The sequence below is a fragment of the Malus sylvestris genome, chromosome 3 (genome assembly GCF_916048215.2).
Source record: "Malus sylvestris chromosome 3, drMalSylv7.2, whole genome shotgun sequence".
NCBI classification, from domain to species: domain Eukaryota; kingdom Viridiplantae; phylum Streptophyta; class Magnoliopsida; order Rosales; family Rosaceae; genus Malus; species Malus sylvestris.
In genome coordinates this window covers 9393108-9412912 of record NC_062262.1, presented here as the reverse complement: position 1 = coordinate 9412912, position 19805 = coordinate 9393108, and the positions used below count along the sequence as shown (strand labels likewise).

The 19805-nt window shown below is 37.3% G+C and overlaps 2 protein-coding genes across 3 annotated transcripts; one reads left to right on the top strand and one right to left on the bottom strand.

Moving 5' to 3' along the window:
• The first annotated feature begins 7257 nt into the window (after positions 1-7257).
• Positions 7258-10386, top strand: LOC126616182 (mitogen-activated protein kinase homolog NTF6-like). Its single transcript, XM_050284189.1, has 6 exons — positions 7258-7673; positions 8067-8196; positions 8305-8442; positions 9000-9332; positions 9522-9705; positions 9804-10386. The coding sequence occupies exons 1-6, from the start codon at positions 7510-7512 to the stop codon at positions 9977-9979; spliced, it is 1125 nt and encodes a 374-aa protein (XP_050140146.1). The 5' UTR covers positions 7258-7509; the 3' UTR covers positions 9980-10386.
• A 2665-nt stretch (positions 10387-13051) lies between these two features.
• LOC126616690 (enoyl-[acyl-carrier-protein] reductase, mitochondrial) lies at positions 13052-16704 on the bottom strand. Of its 2 annotated transcripts, XM_050284776.1 has the most exons (11): positions 16430-16704; positions 16239-16357; positions 15665-15796; positions 15432-15575; positions 15258-15360; positions 15015-15114; positions 14787-14863; positions 14611-14689; positions 13767-13885; positions 13553-13659; positions 13052-13417 (listed from the first exon to the last, which is right to left on the bottom strand). In XM_050284776.1, the coding sequence occupies exons 1-10, from the start codon at positions 16609-16611 to the stop codon at positions 13560-13562; spliced, it is 1155 nt and encodes a 384-aa protein (XP_050140733.1). In that variant the 5' UTR covers positions 16612-16704; the 3' UTR covers positions 13052-13417; positions 13553-13559. The 2 variants fall into 2 exon arrangements, with proteins under 2 accessions (XP_050140733.1, XP_050140734.1); XM_050284777.1 differs by having other exon boundaries at positions 13052-13659; positions 16239-16336; positions 16430-16700.
• Positions 16705-19805: the final 3101 nt, after the last annotated feature.

Genomic DNA, 19805 nt, shown 5'->3' with positions numbered 1-19805 from the left:
GACCCTTGTTTATTTAACTTTCTTAATATTTTTTTCCTTTCAAAAGCCCTAACAATCTTATGTATTTTTTTTGGGCCAATACTATGAATTTATTAAATTTTAATAAAAACGTTAAAATCTGGATCGAGAGAATTAAAAAGTGAGAAATAAAATTATTAAGCGAGCCACTTCATTACAATTTACAATTGTGCATAAAGGAACTCAAAACACTCCAATTTTGATGCGCATCGTGCAAAGTAGCTTCAATACTCGCATTCATTTCCAATCCCACTCACACGGATAAGATTAGAGGAATCTAAGTCTTACGTACTTTGACTAGTTGGTATTTGGTAGTTGCTACTTCTTGTGCTCAATTTAAGTTGATTTGGTTGGAGCTTGTTTTCCTTTTATTCTATGTATACGGAAATTTTAGCGCGTTTTAGCGCGTTCTAGCTCATTTACCAAACAAAAAACATACATAAAAACCCTACACATCTAAAGCAAAAATCAAAGAAAAATTATATGTCGCCATCTCCTTGTTTTGGCTTTTGTGGCGGTGGAAATCTTCTTGACAATCATTTTTTATATTTTTCCTCTCTCCCTTTCCATTTACTTTGTTTTGGTGTAAAATTGTCACTGTAAATGTTATAGTTGTCGGGATTGAGTTTACCTAGTACGATACTATGGGTTTAGCCGGTTCGGTGCTATGGCTCTTGGATGTCCGGAGGATGTAAAGCAGTGACGCGGTTTTATCCTTTTATTTTGTTTCTATTTAATAATATATAGGATATGTCTTGGAGTTTGGTTCCAATTTCTCTTTTTATGGAAGAGTTTGCTAGTTTGATTGCTCTCTATACGAGAATTGCTTCATTTTAATTTTCATTTTGGTGTGCTACATCTCTTTTGAATATATGTTTGAATGGTGGAGTTGTTTGATTTGCTGAGTCACCTTCACTTGGTGTTCTGGGATCATGGCAGCGATTTGCTGATACTTTATTGCAATATTTTAGATATGGTTTGCAATGACCTTTTAAGAGTTGAGTTCTTCATGATATGTATTTGTAATGTCATTTTTTTTTCAAAGAATGAAATATCATATCTTCTTTAAGAATATGTTGCACTGCTTGTACTTTTGGTCTTCAAGTCTCTTTCGATGTGTACTTTCTAAATCTTTATGCGAATTTCTTAATGAAGAATTTGTCTTAACACCAAGGCTTTAGTTTGTAATACGGTTGAACTTTAATTTAATTTTGAAGGGTCGTCCTCTTGATTAAATAAGCTAATCAAACGACTTATTAGCTAATGCTAACCATCAGATTAGAATAAGCAACTTTCTCTTTAATTATTTGTCACTTTCATTATCCTTCTGGAAGAAAATTAGGGAATGATCGACGCTTATGTGTCGCATATGTCATGTAGTGAGCCATTACACTAGTATTGGTTTGTTACGTTTATCGTTTTTGTGATAAATTTGTATTGGTGCACCTTACTTGTGGTAGCCGTGTAGGGTTTTAATTAATCATTTGTTTGTGCAAATTCACTCCAGATCAATGTATTGGTCACTGGAGCAATGTACCAAATTGGCACCCTTGTATTTGTTTGTGATGATCAATGAAATACTGCTATCGTTTTGTGAAAAAAAAGAAAAGAAAAAACATCACAGGGAGGAGGGAGCACAATATGCTTGCATTACATGAAGTTGAATTGGGATCCCATTCTTCCATATATATATATTAGGGAGTTATGGAATCTAGCCATGTTGTTCTGCTTGTAGTGACAATCAATGTGCGTGTTAGCGACAACTAATTACGTTATGAATTAGCGACAATCAATCATGTGACACAATACAAGTCAAAATTAGACAGCCAATTGTAATTGTTCCCTAACAAATTAGTCTCCCTCTAAAAGGACTTTTGTGTACATGGAACATGCACGTTGCGATATATGTAGGAGTAGAAAATAATGATGTGGGTGGAAGAAATTCAATTAATGTCCAGCGTTATTGTTTTTCGAAATTCAATTAAAGTCCAACGTTATAAAATAGTGTGAAGGATTGACTAATTAATCTCATGTGTGGTATTGACATTTCTTTTATCACAAGTCTTGTACACTTTTTTTCTTTAAAAATGAGGACAATTGGTGGTAAGTCATGATTATCCACTTTTTTGGGGGGCCGGGAAGATTCACAAAAGCATTTCAGCCTCTCACTGGCCACAAGTTTGGCTTCCACACCAGCAACGAGTTTTGAACCCGAGACCTCCAGTTTTTAGTTTTAAGAAAGCCTCGTAATCCCCCATTTACCATTGGCTACAAGTCTTGTACATTGACAAGTGATATTTATCCAACCAAATATAGAATGTCAAAAGAATTATATAAAGAACCATACTTAGCTACTCAAAGATGAGCAGGAGTTCCTACTCAAAACTCTTAGTGTTTTAATCACAGAGTTTTGTACTTATGATTAGAACTATTCATATTATGAATCACACTGTAAAGATCATCTCTACAAAAAATAAATTAAAACTAAGGTTGTTTGGTCAATCTATTGTAGTAAATACATAAACAGTTAGTAATATTTTTTCCAATACCGTTCATTTGTTTTTAAACAGTTTGATGACTTAACGACCTTAGTTTTAATTGATTTTTTGCAGATGCGATCTTTATAGGGTGATTTATAATATGAATGATTTTGATTATAAACATGAAGTTCTATAAATTGACAACAAACAATTTTGAGAAATTTTGAATATGAGTTCCTACTTATTTTTGAGTAGCCAAGTATTACCCTATATTTTAATGGAAGAGAGCGAGCCTTGGCACAACAAAAAGGTTGCTCCCTTGTGATCGAAAGGTCATCGGTTTAAGTCGTGGAAATAGCCTCTTTGCAAAGTAAGGGTACTGATGTGCACAATAGACGTTCCCTTTCCCTTCCGGGACTCTTGCAAAGCAGGAAGACATGTTGGTTTGGAATCATCCTTTTATATATATTGATGGAAAAAATTCAAATAATCTTCACTAGTTTTCACTTAAATCAAACTAAACTACGCATTACCTAATAAGTTGTTCTATTGCAATTAATTGGAAGGTGAAACTGGTCGAAACTATATTGTATATGTTGCTAAGTTACGTATCTACATAGTTAATGTGAAGGGAAAATACCTATTTACTTTCTTCTACGTCACATATATTGAACTTTTTGATTGATTTCGGTATGATACTGAGTTGAATGGAGAGATGGATGCATATCAAGAACAATTCCTCAAACGCCGGACTTGACTCTTTTCAAGTGGTCTAGGTTTACAGACATTGGATATCAACAGCTCAACAAGGATTGAAAAATCGGACGGAAAAGGAATAATCTTTCACCTTCGAATCTTTAATTCAATCCGTACGGGCTTTGCCACGTGTTGCAAGAAGGTGCGTTATGAGCCATTTTTTCTGGATGCAGATGTATATATAGGAAAAGGATTCTCTCCTGAGCATATGCTCAGGATCCTGCTAAGCAGAACACGAGGATCGTTGGATGAAAATCCAACGGTTACAATTATTATAACTTTAAAGCGATCCACCTTTTTATAGCCGTTGGATTTTCATCCAACGGTCCTCGTGTCCTGCTCAGCAGGATCCTGAGCATATGCTCAGGAGAGAATCCTTTTCCGTATATATAGACCCTAAGTTTCTTTTCCGCCAAGCGAAAGTAGTAAGTTTGATGCATGTTCATGCTACTGTTTGACGATGCTAACTTCCAACGACAACAAGAATTTCTTAATACTACTTTCTGACTTTTTCGTTTGTTTTGATTCAAGATAAGGAAAGAAAACCCACGACTTGTTGAGATTCCATGATTAGTACGATGCAAATGATACGGACCGATGAATCTCATGGATAAATACACATTTAACGGTCAAAATCTTTTTTCCTTCTTCTCTTTCCCTTAACTTTTCTCTTTATCCCTCGCTTCAAACCTCTCAACCTTGAACCACTAGTCACCTAAATTCCAAATCAAGTTCAACCTCACCTCAAAATCAGCCCCAACATTGCCACAACACACCCAACCCACAACCCCCAATTGCAGGCTCTCACTTTACCCTCTCCAAAATGAGCCATAGCACCGTCACATCCCTCAATTGTTGGTCTTTCGACCCTAAAATCTCAATCAATATTAACGAAACAACAAAGAGACGGGCGTGTAAAACAATGTCTTTTGGTTGCAAAGATCTTTTTCATAACCGTAGAGGAATTATAGAGAGAGAAACAAAGACCTACAATTGAATTTGGGGTTTGTCAATAGCGGTGGGTGCGGTGGTGGGGGAGAAAGGAGTTGATGGGGAAGAGAGGAAGGGGAAGACATTTTGGCCGTCGGATTTCTATCAACGGATGAGCCTAATTGGTGCCGAGGATTCCCATAAAACTGATTCGAAGAGGATCTAAAATGAAATTATTTTTTATTGAAAAATTAAATGGAATTAAATAATAAAGCCATAGGTGCCACCAGAGTCCAGTACATAACTGAAGTCATGATCTTCGTATAAATACATTTAAATGCAAAAACACAGCAAAAATTAAAGCCTAGCGTGACAGGTGGGGCACTTATCCTTAATTGATAAGGGCATTATTTCAGAACCTATTGTTTATTTTATAAGCCCAAAAACCCCCTTCTAATTGTATTTATATAAGTTTTTTTTACTGCAATTTTATATTACTATTTTTATTTCGGTGATAGAAAAATAGAGTTCATTAGTTTCAAATTTTATTGGGTGCTTTTAGTCACACCAAACAAATAGGATAATAATTTCATCCACCGTGAGGGAACGCACATGTCGCACCAGTGCCGACATAATTGGAACTATTCAATTTCTTATTTTTCATTTGAAAATTATGCGTACAACAAAAAACATTTGAATCGAAAATCGTTTATTATGTGAGTACCAAATAACAAATTCATAATGAACCACTTATTTATTTGATACGTTTGAATGACTAAATAATTTTCACTTTGATTTATTTGTATGGATGATGTTCAAATAAGATTAAAAATTTGAACGATTTCAATTATAAAATTAGGGTTAATCTCAGTTTATTACTCTCAAGTTTCGTGTGTTTCAACATTTGGTACATGAAGTTTTTTTCGTTACATAGTCATACCTAAAATGTTAATTTTGGGATAGTCTCATACATTTGTTAAGTTTTCCGTCAGAACCTCCGTTAACTGATGATGTGGCGCCCATATAGACAATGACTTGGTGCCACATGTCAATTTGGACTCACTTAAATATTAAAAAATTAAAAAAATTAAAGAATTACAAATTTTAAAAATTAATTTTGTTTCCGTCTTCTTCCTTTCTTCCTCTATCTCTCTCCCTCTTATGTGAGAAAACCCAACAACCACAACCTAACCCCGTGAGCCGCTAGAAATGGGTCCCAATCGGAGACCAAGAGAGAATGAAAGCCACCGCCGATCTCGATTTTCTATGAGCAACATCATAACAATAAAACCCTTATTTTCTTTTTGGCTTATGATTTTCCCAGCAACCAAACACCAACCCAGCCTTCTTTATCTTCAAGCAAACACCAACCCCTATTCTACAATGGTGTAGCCACTCACAAGGCTAAGGTGGGCTATAGCCCAGGGAGGTTTTTTGTAAGGGTAGTGTTATCCATGCACTCATTTTTACTTCTTACACACTTCTCTTAATTGTCGGTTGTTCGGATCGAATGAATTGAAAATGATCACTGACAAAATATTAATAAGGATGTGTTGGAAGTAAAAATGGGTTTGTAAATAGATCTATTCTTTTGTAAACTCATGCTTATAGCCTACTCAATTTCAATACATATTATTATTTAATGTATATTTAGTAGAGGAGAGGTAGTAAATAATAGTTTTATACTAAAAATGATAAATTAGCTCTATCTCCAGTCCCCCTTTATTCTATTCTTTAAAGGAAAAGACCATTTACCCTATGTAGTTTAGCCTCTATGCTTCTTACTCAAGAAAAGATTAATAAGTTCTTTAATACACAATTAAATCCCTATATCTGCAATTCCTGACTTTCCGTTGCACTTTTTCAATGGATGTCACATTTGGTACATTCTTAATCTCTTTATTTACTTATTCTTGATTGAATTATTAGGTTAATTATTTATATGGTCCTTGAATTTATCGGTTATGGTTATGATTTTGAGAATAGTTTATATTATATTGTTGTTCTTTTATATTGATTATTATATATTTTATATAAGCAAAAAAAATAATCATATGATTTTATGGTACTATTTTCAACTAGCCCACCCAAGAAAAAAATCCTAGCTCCGCCCTTGCTCTTCTAGCAGTCTTCCTCTGTTCCACATATCTCTCAGCCTCAGCATCAACACCTTTCTTCTGCTGCAACCTGGTCCTCTTCATCAACGGGAACCGGTTACTACTCGTCGACACCGCCTTGCTTGAAAACCTAAAAATCGTCCCTTCACGCTGCTCCTCGAAGCCGTTGATCTCCTATGGAAGCAGGTGAGACATAAGTGCCGACGCGACCGATGGGTTGTTGGGAACTAGGCGGGGAGGCTCCGCATTGTGGTCGGTAGCGGGATTGGGATTGGCGGGACTCTCATTTTTCTCTCTTAGCCTCCAATTGGAAACCCATTTCTGGCGGCTCACGGGGTTGGGTTGTGGGTAAAGGTTGGTGGTTGCTGGGTTTTCTCACGTGGTACCAAGTCATTATCCATGTGGGCACCACGTCATCAGTTAACAGAGGTTTTGACGAAAACTTAACGGATGTATGAGACTGTCCCAAAATTAACACTTTAGGTATGATTCTGAGACGAAAAAAACTTCATGTAACAAATGTTGAAAAACACTAAACTTGAGAGTAGTAAACTGAGATTAACCCATAAAATTAATATAAGTTATCACGAGAGGTGGGACGTGCATCCTCTTGAATGCATCATATTTATTGGTATGCCTCTTGAAACCCAAATCATGTTTCACTTTATTTATATCTTGAAACTGAAAACAAAAACAGTTAGAGAAGGAGAATACATTTTGTCGTTAAGAGAGTTTGAAGGCCCACTCCTAGTTTGTAATTTCCGGTGCAGCCCAAGCCAGAAGGCAGCTCCATCCAAGCTGCAGCCTTATGGGCCTGCTCATAGTTTGGGCCCACGAAGACGAATTTTCAAGTTTCAACAGAATGTAAAGACTGGAAAAAAAAAAACAGAAAGAAAAGACCAAAACTTGACTTATGATTTCTTGACTCACTGACTTTTCTTTTTCCGCGTTCAAATTTGAAAGTTAAAAAGTTGGAATCCAAAAGAAACAAAAAAAGCAGAAGAGCTTGGTGGCTGTCAGGCAGAGGCGGTGTCAAATGGCCCCTCCATAGCTTTCACTCACCATTTTCAGGCGGTCACTCGACCTTTTCCATATCCTTATCTCTCTCTCCCTCTCCTGTGTTTGTGGGTGTGAGAACTCCGCAGGGCTTTCTTTTTTCTTGTTTTTATTCCTTTCTCTCGGAGAATTACAAGGAAGGAAAGAAAGAGATGGAGTCTGAGAATATTGAAGCTAATCAAGCAAACAAACAAGGGATTTCTCTGTACGGTGGCAAGTATGTACAGTACAACATTCTGGGTAATCTCTTTGAAGTCTCCGCCAAATATGCCCCTCCTATTCATCCAGTCGGTCGCGGTGCATACGGCATCGTCTGGTACCTATCTCTCTCTCTCCACTTTTTTTGGTTTCTGTTTTGACTTTGGTTTTTGGCTGAGAACTGGTATCTGTTTGAATTCTGGGAAAAGCAGGGTTGAACTTTTAAGCTTGGATTTGGAAAGTTTGGTTCCAAAATTGAACTGGGTAGGCTTTAGCTTTGTGGGATTTTGCCTTTCTTGGGTCCCAAAAGGATAGATTTTGGATTCAAATTCAATGACCCAGTATTCGATTTTTTTCGTTTTGATTTCGGTTGCTGTTGTATTTGGACTGGACATAGTGTTACTTTAGTTTGATAAATTTGAGAGATTTTATTGTGAAGTTAATTTGTATCTTGATTTTTACCCAATGAGAGCACTCAGCGTAGAGGTGGTTAATGTTTCCCTTATGGCAGCTGTGCAACAAACTCTGAGACAAAAGAAGAGGTTGCAATCAAGAAAATTGGGAATGCATTTGACAATAGGATCGATGCGAAGAGGACGCTTCGAGAGATAAAGCTCCTTTGTCATATGGATCATGACAACGTAAAACCTCATCTGCTGTTCCTTCCTTGTGGAAAGTTGGAATTACCCAAATGGAGCTGAATGATAAATATTACCCAAATAAGAAATAATTGGGTTGTTGTTTTGCAGGTTATCAAAATTAAGGACATCATAAAGCCGGCAGATAGGGAAAAGTTCAATGATGTTTACTTTGTATATGAATTGATGGATACTGACTTGAATCAGATAATACACTCCAGCCAGGCTTTGACAGATGATCACTGTCAGGTGAGTTGAGCATTGTCATATTGTGATAATTGTTTTGAAGGAATGTCGATTAGTCAAAATTTCAATGGTAAAACTATTAGGTTTATGATGTCGATGAATCAAGTGCTTTGTTGTTCAAAAACAGCTACTAATCTCTTGAATAAGGTGAATGTCGCTGTTAATTATGATCGGTATCTTTACAATTCGACATGTACGTTTGCTTGAATAAGGTAAGAGGCCATGTACAGCACTGTGTCACATGCCTTTTAATATGACCTAAAAGTCTGATATGCAAATTGGTACCTGGTAAGCCAGACATAAACATTGGACACGGGCAGGCAGAATGAATATTTGATCTGTATTTCATTTTTTTGCCGCAATTCTGAAATTTCGTGTTTCTGTTTGGTTATCTTTCCATCTCCCTCTCTCGTGATGATATGTAGATTATGTATTGGTCATGTGGTATTTGCAACATGTATATATATATACTCAAAAGTGTAGTAAATTACCTAATAAGTTCTGTTGAAATCAGAGTTTAGATTACTTAAATTTTAAGCAGCATATAATGTTTCTTGCAGTATTTCCTGTATCAATTACTGCGGGGATTGAAGTACATACACTCTGCAAATGTTTTGCACCGCGACCTGAAACCGAGTAACCTGCTTCTCAATGCAAATTGTGACCTTAAGATTTGTGACTTTGGGCTTGCAAGAACTACATCAGAGACAGATTTCATGACAGAATATGTTGTAACTCGTTGGTATCGAGCACCAGAGTTACTACTCAACTGTTCAGAATACACTGCAGCAATTGATATTTGGTCAGTAGGGTGCATCTTCATGGAAATTCTTAAGAGGGAACCACTGTTTCCCGGTAAAGACTATGTTCAGCAGTTGAGTCTCATAACTGAGGTATACGCACTTTCTATCATATTTTCTAGCGACTCTCGAACATGATAGATGTGATTCAGCTTTAGCAGAGTATATTGTTTATTATTGACATTCTTTAGAAGGGATGTCAGAACTAGTTACAGAATTTGGAAGTTTATGCCGTTAATTTTATAGTTTTGATGTTTCAAATTCTTGATTGTTCAAATACAGCTGCTAGGTTCACCAGATGATTCAGATCTTGGCTTTTTAAGAAGTGATAATGCTAGGAAGTATGTCAAGCAGCTCCCACATTTCCCGAAGCAACCCTTTGCCGAGAAATTCCCAAATGTCTGGCCACTGGCAATTGATCTTGCAGAAAGAATGCTAGTTTTTGATCCAAGCAAACGTATTACTGGTAAGCCTCGTAGCATTAAATAACGCTCAGTCCTCAATTTTCTCATTCATTTTCACAGTACTAAACATTTATCTTTTTGGTTCACTATGTACGAAAAGTGGAGGAAGCACTGAACCATCCATTTTTATCAAGTCTTCACGAGATAAATGAGGAGCCTGTTTGCCCATCTCCGTTCGTCTTTGACTTTGAGCAGGCATCCCTGGATGAAGAAGATATAAAGGAGCTTATATGGAGGGAGTCTCTACACTTCAATCCAGACAACATGTTGGGATAATTTTGTCGGCCGCGACCTGTATTCTCTTTCTGTTGTGTTTTCCACCGACCGGCATCTCATTTGAAGGATGCTTTTGGTTACGGAAGGTTGGTAATGTATCTCATTTGTGAGGAGATTCTATATAAGAAGATTAACTAGGGGAGACGGGGGTTCTCCTTTGTGTTGAGAGGATGAAACGGCGGTTTCATAACGAGAGTGATATGGTAATGTGAAGCTTCTGGATTGATTCAATCTGAGAGTCTAGTAAGAGCTGAGGGTTCTCCCGGCCTTCTTTGGATTTGACGTGGTTTGTATATAAAAGTAAGAATATAGCGGTCTTTATACTTTTTTGGATTGGAGTTTCTTGTGAACCTTTTTGAGTAAATTAGCATTCACTTAGTATGCATAAATATGTGACAATTGACAAAGCTAGCGGCTATATGGTCCCTTTGGAATGATTTGCATACAACTAGTACATTGTAGCGGTGAAACTTAGCTAAAAAATGGATAACTCTGTAAATACGGTGACATTCTTCGAATAGGAATCGATTTTCCGAAAAATCTTGGCTTTCGTGCTTTGGTGGGTTTTCGAGATCCTTTCAAGGACCTATGTTGTGTTGAAGGGATATTTATATGATCCAATTGGTTGTGTAAAGTCCACAGTAGCAACATAACTGGGGAAAGTATATATAAAAGACAGTTTTTCTATCAAATTAGCATTTTCATTAGTATTATTAGTTAGTGATCTTGCTTAGTGGGTCTTTTCTTCCGTGATGAACTGTTGGCACCAGTCCTACATTTTGTCTCTGTGGACTGAAGAGAAAGGGGGCGCAACAGGAAGAGGATTGTAACACAAAAGAAGCAAGGGGTCATCTTTTGTCAAATATACAACATGGATTCTGGCAATGCAATGTAGTTGAACTCTCACGTCGATCCAAATGGATTATTCTTTCCACAAAGGTAAATCTTTGCCTGCTAGATAAGTGAGTAAATATAAATGGTAGAGCTCAGGACCAGGTTAATATTTTATTTTTATTTTTTTGCTTTTTTGTGTTAATACAAGTGATTATAAGTTTTTCTATTATGTCTGGCTAATTAGCAATTGTTTACATTTATTTTTGGAGAAGTCATTACATTTACACGGATTCCAAGTGATTATTCAAGTGGACATTATATTTTGGCCCAAAAACCCAAGAAAAATTGGAAACCGCCAAGAGACTGTTTCCAGAAAGACAAAGATATTCCCTTTACGATTTGGAAATCAATTAGAATTAGGGTAGGATTAAGAAACTGGCTCGGTACTATAAATATGCGGTTCTGCCTCACGTTTTGTTTCACCAAACTCTCTCTACATCTCTTGTTTGTATGCAATTATATAGCCCTATACACCTAGCTCTCTCTTGTCCATGGATCCCAAGTTTGCACTCCGTTTTCTTCTCGTTCTTCTTCTTACTTCACCTCTCTTTGTTATCAACACCATGCAAGCTGAAGCCGTCCAACCCTACGGAGAAACGAACCAACGCGAACCATCCGAGATAATCAACGGCGGTTTGGTATCAGTCATCCTCTCGGACAAAGGGTATCATGCCATGTCACTTACCCTAGACATCCTTCTTGAGGCTGTAAACCCTAACAGCACTGTTACCCTCTTTTGCCCACAAGACAAAGCTTTCTTCAACTCCAAGTACCCACAGCCCCCATTGACACTCCTTAAGTACCATGCTGTTCCCTTCAAGGTGGACAAAGCTTCCATGGAGGTCTCCTTCCGTCACGGTTCCAAGGTCGACACTCTCCTGCCCGGTCATCCTCTCGTCGTTACTTCCCTACCGGCTGGCACGTATGGATATGCTTCTCTTAACCTAGTCAAAGTCACTGAATGGGATCTCTATAACAATGGACGGCTGATTGTTCACGGGGTTGAAGACCTGTTTGATCCGGCTTTTCAAACCCTAAGGTATCCAGAGTACGACGTGGTTGTGAAAGATGTTGTTAGTTCTGGTGGAGTTTCTTGGCTCAAGGAGGCAACAGAGAATTGGTTTCTTGTACTAGCTCTAGCGGCTGCTTCCACTTGTGCGCTCGTTCTTGTATTTTTCTTTTGTGCAAAGCCTTCGAAGATGGATGATTTTCACTATTATCCTTTGTACTATTAGGTTCTTGGTCATGTATCATATCATATGAGGCTAATTAATAAAGGTTTTTGAACTATTCTTATTATTATTATTATTTAAATCAAGCGATAACGGTAGTAAGTTAAATTTTAGATTAATCACCAACGAAGTTCGAAATCACGCCGTCATGCAAGGATACAACATCTTTTCACCACTGTGCTTTGAAGTTTATTGTATTTTTTTTAAAACTTCAACGGTACGAGGACAATTTTATAAGGAAAAAGTGTTGTATTAACTAGATGGGTTTCTTTATTTTGGCATGCATATAAAGGTCACTAGCTAATTGGAGCTTAAAAAATAAAGAAATTTACAATTATTAAACTGGTTACAAACTTTTAATAACAAATAAAACTGAAACGTGGACATTTAACAGATAATAAAGGGTACCACACCATGATTTATATATACATACGGCTAAAAAAGTCTCACTTCGTTTTCCAATCACGGAGAAAATGTCAAAATATAACTCTTTTATCCCCTCTAAAACCTCTAATTGAAGTATGATATCGTTCATTGTAGAAATATTTCATATTAACTATATTTTTTAGAAAAGAAAAGTTTAAATATCATACCTAACTCCCACTAATATTGATGCCTTTTGTAATAAAACTTCGTCACACATGTTAGATTGTGCAGATAGTAATTGACAAGTTGGAATTTGGCATTCATATCTTGTAACGAAATGTGAGGAAGAAGAGTATGATTCGAGTAAAACTATATCTATCTAATTGCTTCCTATGTTTAAAGTGTTTTTTCTTTTAATTTCCTAAGTTAATACGTACGTTTTATCAAATTTCTAGCTTTTAGATATATTTTAAAGAATAATGCTCATGTCCCTCCACAAGGGGACTTACTTGTCCCCTCATTTACGATTGAAAATTAGTGTGTTAAATTGGGGTTGTCAATGTTAAAAGGGCTAGCTAGGTTTTCAAAGTAGCAAGTCTCCACTTGTTTGAATCATCAACTCTTTGACAATTGACATGCTTGCATGCATGGTAAACTTGTAACCCTAATCCTTTTGAGTGCATTCGTCAATCTAGCATACCGGTCGTCTTGATCCGGACACTGAACTCGAATCATGGCTTCTGATGAACTATAATCTTCTCATCCACTTCCATACCACCCACCACCACCACCAGCCGCCGCTCTTTTACTATTACAACTTGAATACGTATCCATCGCGAAAACATTGACCCACATGATGCTCTACTGTTGTTGAAGGGATGAAGGACTTGAAAGAAGCAGCTCAACATTATGGTCTTGTACTCTTCATTCCAATAGGAAGTAAATGCTGTAAATGTCCAATTCCATTTGTTCTAACAATTACATTATGCACCGGGAGATCCCACATATGACGTAAAATCCTAACGCAATAAAATCCACCACCTTCTAATAAAACCAACGATCGCCAAAACAAAAGCCTTACGTCATGCTTAAAGCTGAAAATTGATAACTTGTTTCGGTTGGCTTCCTTGTTTCCCAAGCGCGTTGTCGAGTGCAGCACTGAATTTGTCAAAAGGAACCAGCTCCATTCTACAAACAGGGAAAACCTCTAAATGTTAAAAATACAGCAACTAAAATTTGAAAAATTGGAGGAAGAAAAGAAGCCGCAAGTGTATAGAGGACAAAAGAGAACTTACTCGTATTTTAACTTCCCTTCCCGTGCTAGGTCCAGGAGGTGATCTATCAAAACTCTACACTCAAATGCCTTTTCTGTACTCATCCATTTCTGCAACCAGAATCCCCTCAAGGAAAGATCCTACACACGGAGATATATGAGACACAGTACACAAGCAGAATGAAATTATCACAAACAGATACATTAATCTGTGGAACTAATGAGAAATTTCTCTACTAACAGGAACTGGTCGGTGTACAAAATTGTGTCCTTGAAGACTATGAAATCCAAAGGCGCGCCAACCAACATGACAACCCACCATGCCCCAACAGATAATTCCTATTTCTCCCTTCATCTCCGCGGCTACGCTACGTGAAGAGCTAACCTAATCTAGGTTTTAAATGCCAGAAAGGATTTCCGTAACTATACAACTTTAAATTTCTAACCAAATTGACCTCCTAGGGTTGTAAAACTAACACTCAAGAAAACTTGCTAGAATAGTTCAAGACTAGACATACCATAAATGCATATATAATGACACCGGGTCTACTCAATCCTTTTTTCGGAACGTGCAACCTTCATTCTTTTGACCTCTATTGGTATCACCCCTATCTAACTGCTTTTCTTCTTTGTAGGATTCAGATTTTCCTATGTGCTTTTGTTATTGTTCCCTTTCCTATTTCATGGTTTCCCCACGTCCTTTTATTTCTAATCTAGCATCCCTTCTCATTTCCACATGTTTGCCTTCACTCCCTGTCGCACCCACACTAACTCGCAGTTCTCAGTGGAGAAATAAAAAATTGAGGTTTCTGTGTGCAATATACTTTCATCTAAAAAGTAAAGCCAAAAAAATAGAATTGACATACCTTAAAAATAAAAGATGAAGTTGATACAGTAATAGGTTTCTTAGACATTCCACCATATGTTACCATAGTTCCACCATGCCTAAAACAGAAATACATTAGATTTAGAAAAGGATGTCAAATTCTAATACCACTAAAAATGTTGCACTGTTCAAAGCATACAGTAGGGCATATCATACCCCAAAAACTTAAGAACCAGAGAAGCAGCATTGCCTCCAACACAGTTGAATCCCAATGAAGGTTCAGGTATACCACCCTGGTATATAATCAGATTAAACGCCAACAGATTAGTGAAACAACTAAGTGGAGGAAGAACCGAACTACAATATACAAACTAATTAACCAATTCCAGAACTTGCAGAAGACACTTGAGAATATCAACTATAACAAGGAAATAAAGATAATACCAGAAGACCCTTGACATTCTTAACTTCCAGCTGACTCTCTGTAAACACTTCATCAGCACCAAGGTTTTTGAGTTTTTCTTTTACTTCATCGGATCCAGCCCTGTAGAAAGCATACAATGGTAAAACCAAGGAAAGATTCTTTTGAGAGAAAAAAAAAGTATTTTTCTGGGTGCAGAAATCAAAGAAATATACTGCTATCAGAAAACTGTAATTTTCTTATAAACCACTCTTTCGTATTAGCACCTGTCCCTTATTATGTTAATGTTATGGATACCACGATGCTGTGCAAGCTGAATAATGCACTGCCCCACGATGCTTGTAGCTCCATTTTGAACAATAGCATCTCCTATTCAAACCAAATTAGTCAGTGATAAGACGATTAAGAAACCAGCGTAGAAATTACAGATGTTGCTATACCTTTCTTTAAAGTGGTGAAGTCTTCTAGCATTCTTAGAGCAGTCAAAGGATTAACCGTAACAGTGGCAGCATATTCCAAGGGTGAATCTTTATTGATCTTATGCCATACACTCTGATCTTTCACAATATAAGTCTGCCATGTCCCTAAGCAAACAATTATCCAAATGCATTCAAATATTTTGTTTGCATCACTGTAAATGTAATGAAACGTGATCTTGAAATGAAGAATTTACCGAAAGAAGGCGGAGATGGGATGACCAAATCGCCAGGCGAGAGACCTTTAACCGCAGACCCGACTGATTGTACCTCTCCTACGCCTTCATATCCTCCAACTGCTGGAACTTGTGGCCTCACAGGGTACACCCCTTTTCATGGTTCAATTCAAGAAAGACCCACTAGTAAGCAACAAATAGTAAATTCAATAAAAATATTGTCAAAACATGATCTTAAATTATTTTGCAACTTTGTTTACTCATGTTAATTTTTGTTTTGAATTTTTCCAAACAAGCTAAAAATAGAGGGAAAAAAGTCAGGTGTTGTCCTATTACACTTGTTATATTAGGAGTGAACGACATGATTGATATGTCACGCTTCTAAGATGTATTATAAGAAAACAAATTTACGTATTGTAATTAGGGTTAACTTCATGGGCGTGTTCCGGATACACCGAAAAATTGCTCCTAAAAATAAAGCAAAAAATCGGAGCTCATGTTAAAAGTAATAAATTTACCTCCATTTTCTGAGCAACCAAACAGATAATAAACAAAAATGAGAGACTGAACCCAGAAAATAAAAAGAGAAATAAACCTTCAATTCGATTAATATCAGAAGGGTTGATAGGAGCAGCCAACATTTTCACACACACATCGTTCTCCTTCACTTCAACCGGCGGTAATTCTATCACTCTTCCAACCAAAAAGCCCCCACTAATTTAAAAATTAAGAATTTAAAATAAAAATGAGTAATAAAAGAGGTGAAATTGTGAGAGAAAGTTAAACCTGGTGACCCTGTCGGGAGGACCGTGTTGCTCGTATACCACCGCCTTAGACGGCGGCGATAAGGTCGTGGAGAAAGCCCGCACGCTCAGGGTTTGGGACCGGCGGAGGACGGCGTCATTTAGGGTGACATTGCAAAGTGGTTTCAGTGCTCTGAGAGTAGCTGATCGAACCAGAGACGCCATTTTTCAATCTCGAGACCGTTCTCTGAGCTCCAACCCAGGGAGCTTCGAGAAGCTTAAGGGAGCTATGGGCATAAGTCAATCGTGGCCGTTGGTTGAAACCGACGCCCGAGATTAACTTAAAACTCAAACCGGGTCTAGACCTCAAATTACCCGGTTAAGATATTTGACCCGTTTTACCCCTCCTCCACGGAACATGTGTTTACATCAAATTTTGGATCCTCTTTCATCCATTGTTAATATCTGATTTACTTGGCTTATAAGAAATTCAAGAGGTACATAATTTTTCTCTGCTTGAAGGTGTTCCTCTTTCACTACCGAAGTTCCGAACTTTGACATGAAACTCCTCTGATATGTATATATATAGTAGAAAATTCCCATAATTAACATATAAGATAAAACATTTCCAAGTAAATATCGATCAGTCTTTATTTTGCACAGGCATTCAAATCATGTTGAGAATAGCTGCTATTCAACACCCATTGTAGGTTAGCTCAAAAGTTAAGCTTAGAGCAGTTAATTGGAATCAAATTGCTAAAAAGACATTTCTCTCCCTTTGGGAGACTTTTTCTCTGCTTGAAGGTGTTCCAACTGTTTGCGTGAGTGATTACAATTTTCTTCAATTCCGGTGGCGTCGACCCTGGTTTCGGCCAGGGTCAGTAGTCATTCTCTCTTCTCTCTTTGCCGCTTTTTTTCCTCCCTTATGTTATTTCCCCTATTCTCCATCTGATTTGCCCTCTTCTTACCCCACATGCGTCCCTTTTCCTTGTTCATCCAAGCTCCAATATGCAGTCACAATTCCCCACTATTTGTTGCAGTCTGTCGAGAGATGGTGCGTAGAGCTCTGGTGCTTACACCGGCTCGAGTGTTCCCAACACCGCCACCTTCTCTCTATCTACCTTTACTGATAGTGTTGCTTACGGAATCCAATGGGCTTCTTTCACTTGGTCGCTAGCTCTTTTTCACTTTATGGTCAAGATGCACTGTTGCGATGGCGGTTGCAGCAGAATTCTCAGTTTTCTTTAGTTTTGTTTATGTTTTGGGCCCCAACTGTTGGTTAGGCTCGTTTGGTTGGGCCTTTTTTGCTTGTTTGCGTTTTTCTGTCTTTGGGCCTTTAGTTTGTAGATTTGTAGTTGCCAATGAGTTTTACCTTTGTTCCAAAAAAAAAAACCACAGTTAATTGAGACAAAAAAAATTAGAGCAGTTTTCTTTTTGGTAAACTGGACATGAAATTCCCGGGCAAAGCCAAAGTACAAAGAGAGAAGCAAACAAACAAACAAACTAAACAACCGATGGTCCAAATATAAGAGTACCAAGATCAGTAAAATGGACCATCCAAACAAGTCGAAACAAAGCCCAACCAACCGTGTGGGCCCAAAACAAAAAAACAAAAGAAAGCCGAGAAGTCGACAACATCCACCGCCGCAACAGTAGTTCCAAAATTCGCCCAAGTCCATGCCTCCGACCACACGTCAACTCTTTGATCAGAACATCCAAGTCCAAGCACCACCTAGTGCGCATCCACAATCGTAGAAAACAAGCAACCGGAAAAAGAATTCCAGCTACCAGAAGAAAAAAACCTGTGAGAAGCCATGAGCAACACCGCCAACAAAGGCAAACAGAGAAAGGTTTATGGTGTTGGGAACACCCGAGCCTGTGCAAGCACCGAAGCTCTACACACCATCTCAGGAGAACAAGATGATGGCAGATTGGAGCATGGATGAAGGAGGAGGGACGCCAGTAGGAGAAGTAGAAAAGGACAAAACGAAAAAGAGAGCAGGGGTAAAACGCTGCCGAAGGAAGGAACGGAAGGAGACAAAGAAAGGAAAGGAAGATCGGCTAACCAACCCCAGCCGAAACTAGGGTTGGCGCCCCCAGATTTGCACAAAATTGAAACCCTCAAAAAAAACCACTGAGAAAACCCTCACGTAGAGAGAAAGGCTCTCACAAAGGAGAGAAGAGTTTTCAAGAAATTTTTATATTATTAAAAAAAATTAGAGCAGTTAAACAATTTTTTTCATAGTAAAACATTGTTTTGACAGTGTTTAGGTGGAAACAACATCCGATCACCGACATTTCAATTTTTCCAAATTAACCATTGCACCTTATTCAATTTCCCACCTAACAGGCAGATTAGTTCTGTCTTTGGATTATATCATGATTTCAGGAAGTCTGTCTTTGGATTACTTGAGCAATGAGTCAAGAAAGGAAAGAATATACTCCTGCAGACTGCAAAGCAGTAATGATTAATGAGAGGACACCCAAACCAAAATTAGAATGTGATAAACGAGTGGTAACCGTACAAAATACGACGCTGGATCATGTTCATCAATTATTGCTTAACTTTGAACAATATATTTTGGATGTACTATCTACACACATATTTTTATTTTTCACATATTTTTTTTTCAATTTTTAGCTTTCAAATCGAATAAATTAAAGAAAATCAAATAACAGAAATTAACAAAAAGTGTATGAATAGCACACCCCTATATTTTCTCTTCCGGCATGCCACAAACCATTATAAATGGTCAGTGGCTGATTCAATTAGTATCCAATGGAAATAAGGAGTAGGTAATCACTATGAGATGATTTAGTGGTTTTGGATTACTAGCGTTGATGAATCGTACGATGATGGTAAGAGGAAACTGAAATGTCTCTGTAAATCTTTTTTATCTCTAAAAAAATGAACTTCCGTGACAATACCACCAACTGATTTATTTATTTATTTTTAAGAAAATAAATAGGGAGTAGGTAGTGCAATCTCCAATTAAAAGTTTTTTTAATTTGTTTTTAGATTAGATAGAAATTAAAAAGGTTTTTTAGTAGCTATACGTGGATGGCGGAGCTTTTCTCTACTGAAGCACAGATCCATGCACGAGATGACTGCCCATTAACTGTCGGCTTAATGCTCTACTAATGTAGTATATTTGTGTTTAGATAACTTATTCTATAATCTATCTGACTACTCCAAATTATTAGGGTGCGTAATATCTTAGTTCATGACACGTGTGGTATAAAAAAATATATATGAAATCATCATTTTGGATTCCTCTATTGTTTTATAACAAGATGTTGGAATGAGACGTGTGTAGAACGATTATTCTAAAGTATCTGCGACATTTCTTTAATTAAGACTGTTTATAACTTAGAACTTGACTAAGTGAGATTTCGTATTAGTCTAAACCAATCTCAAA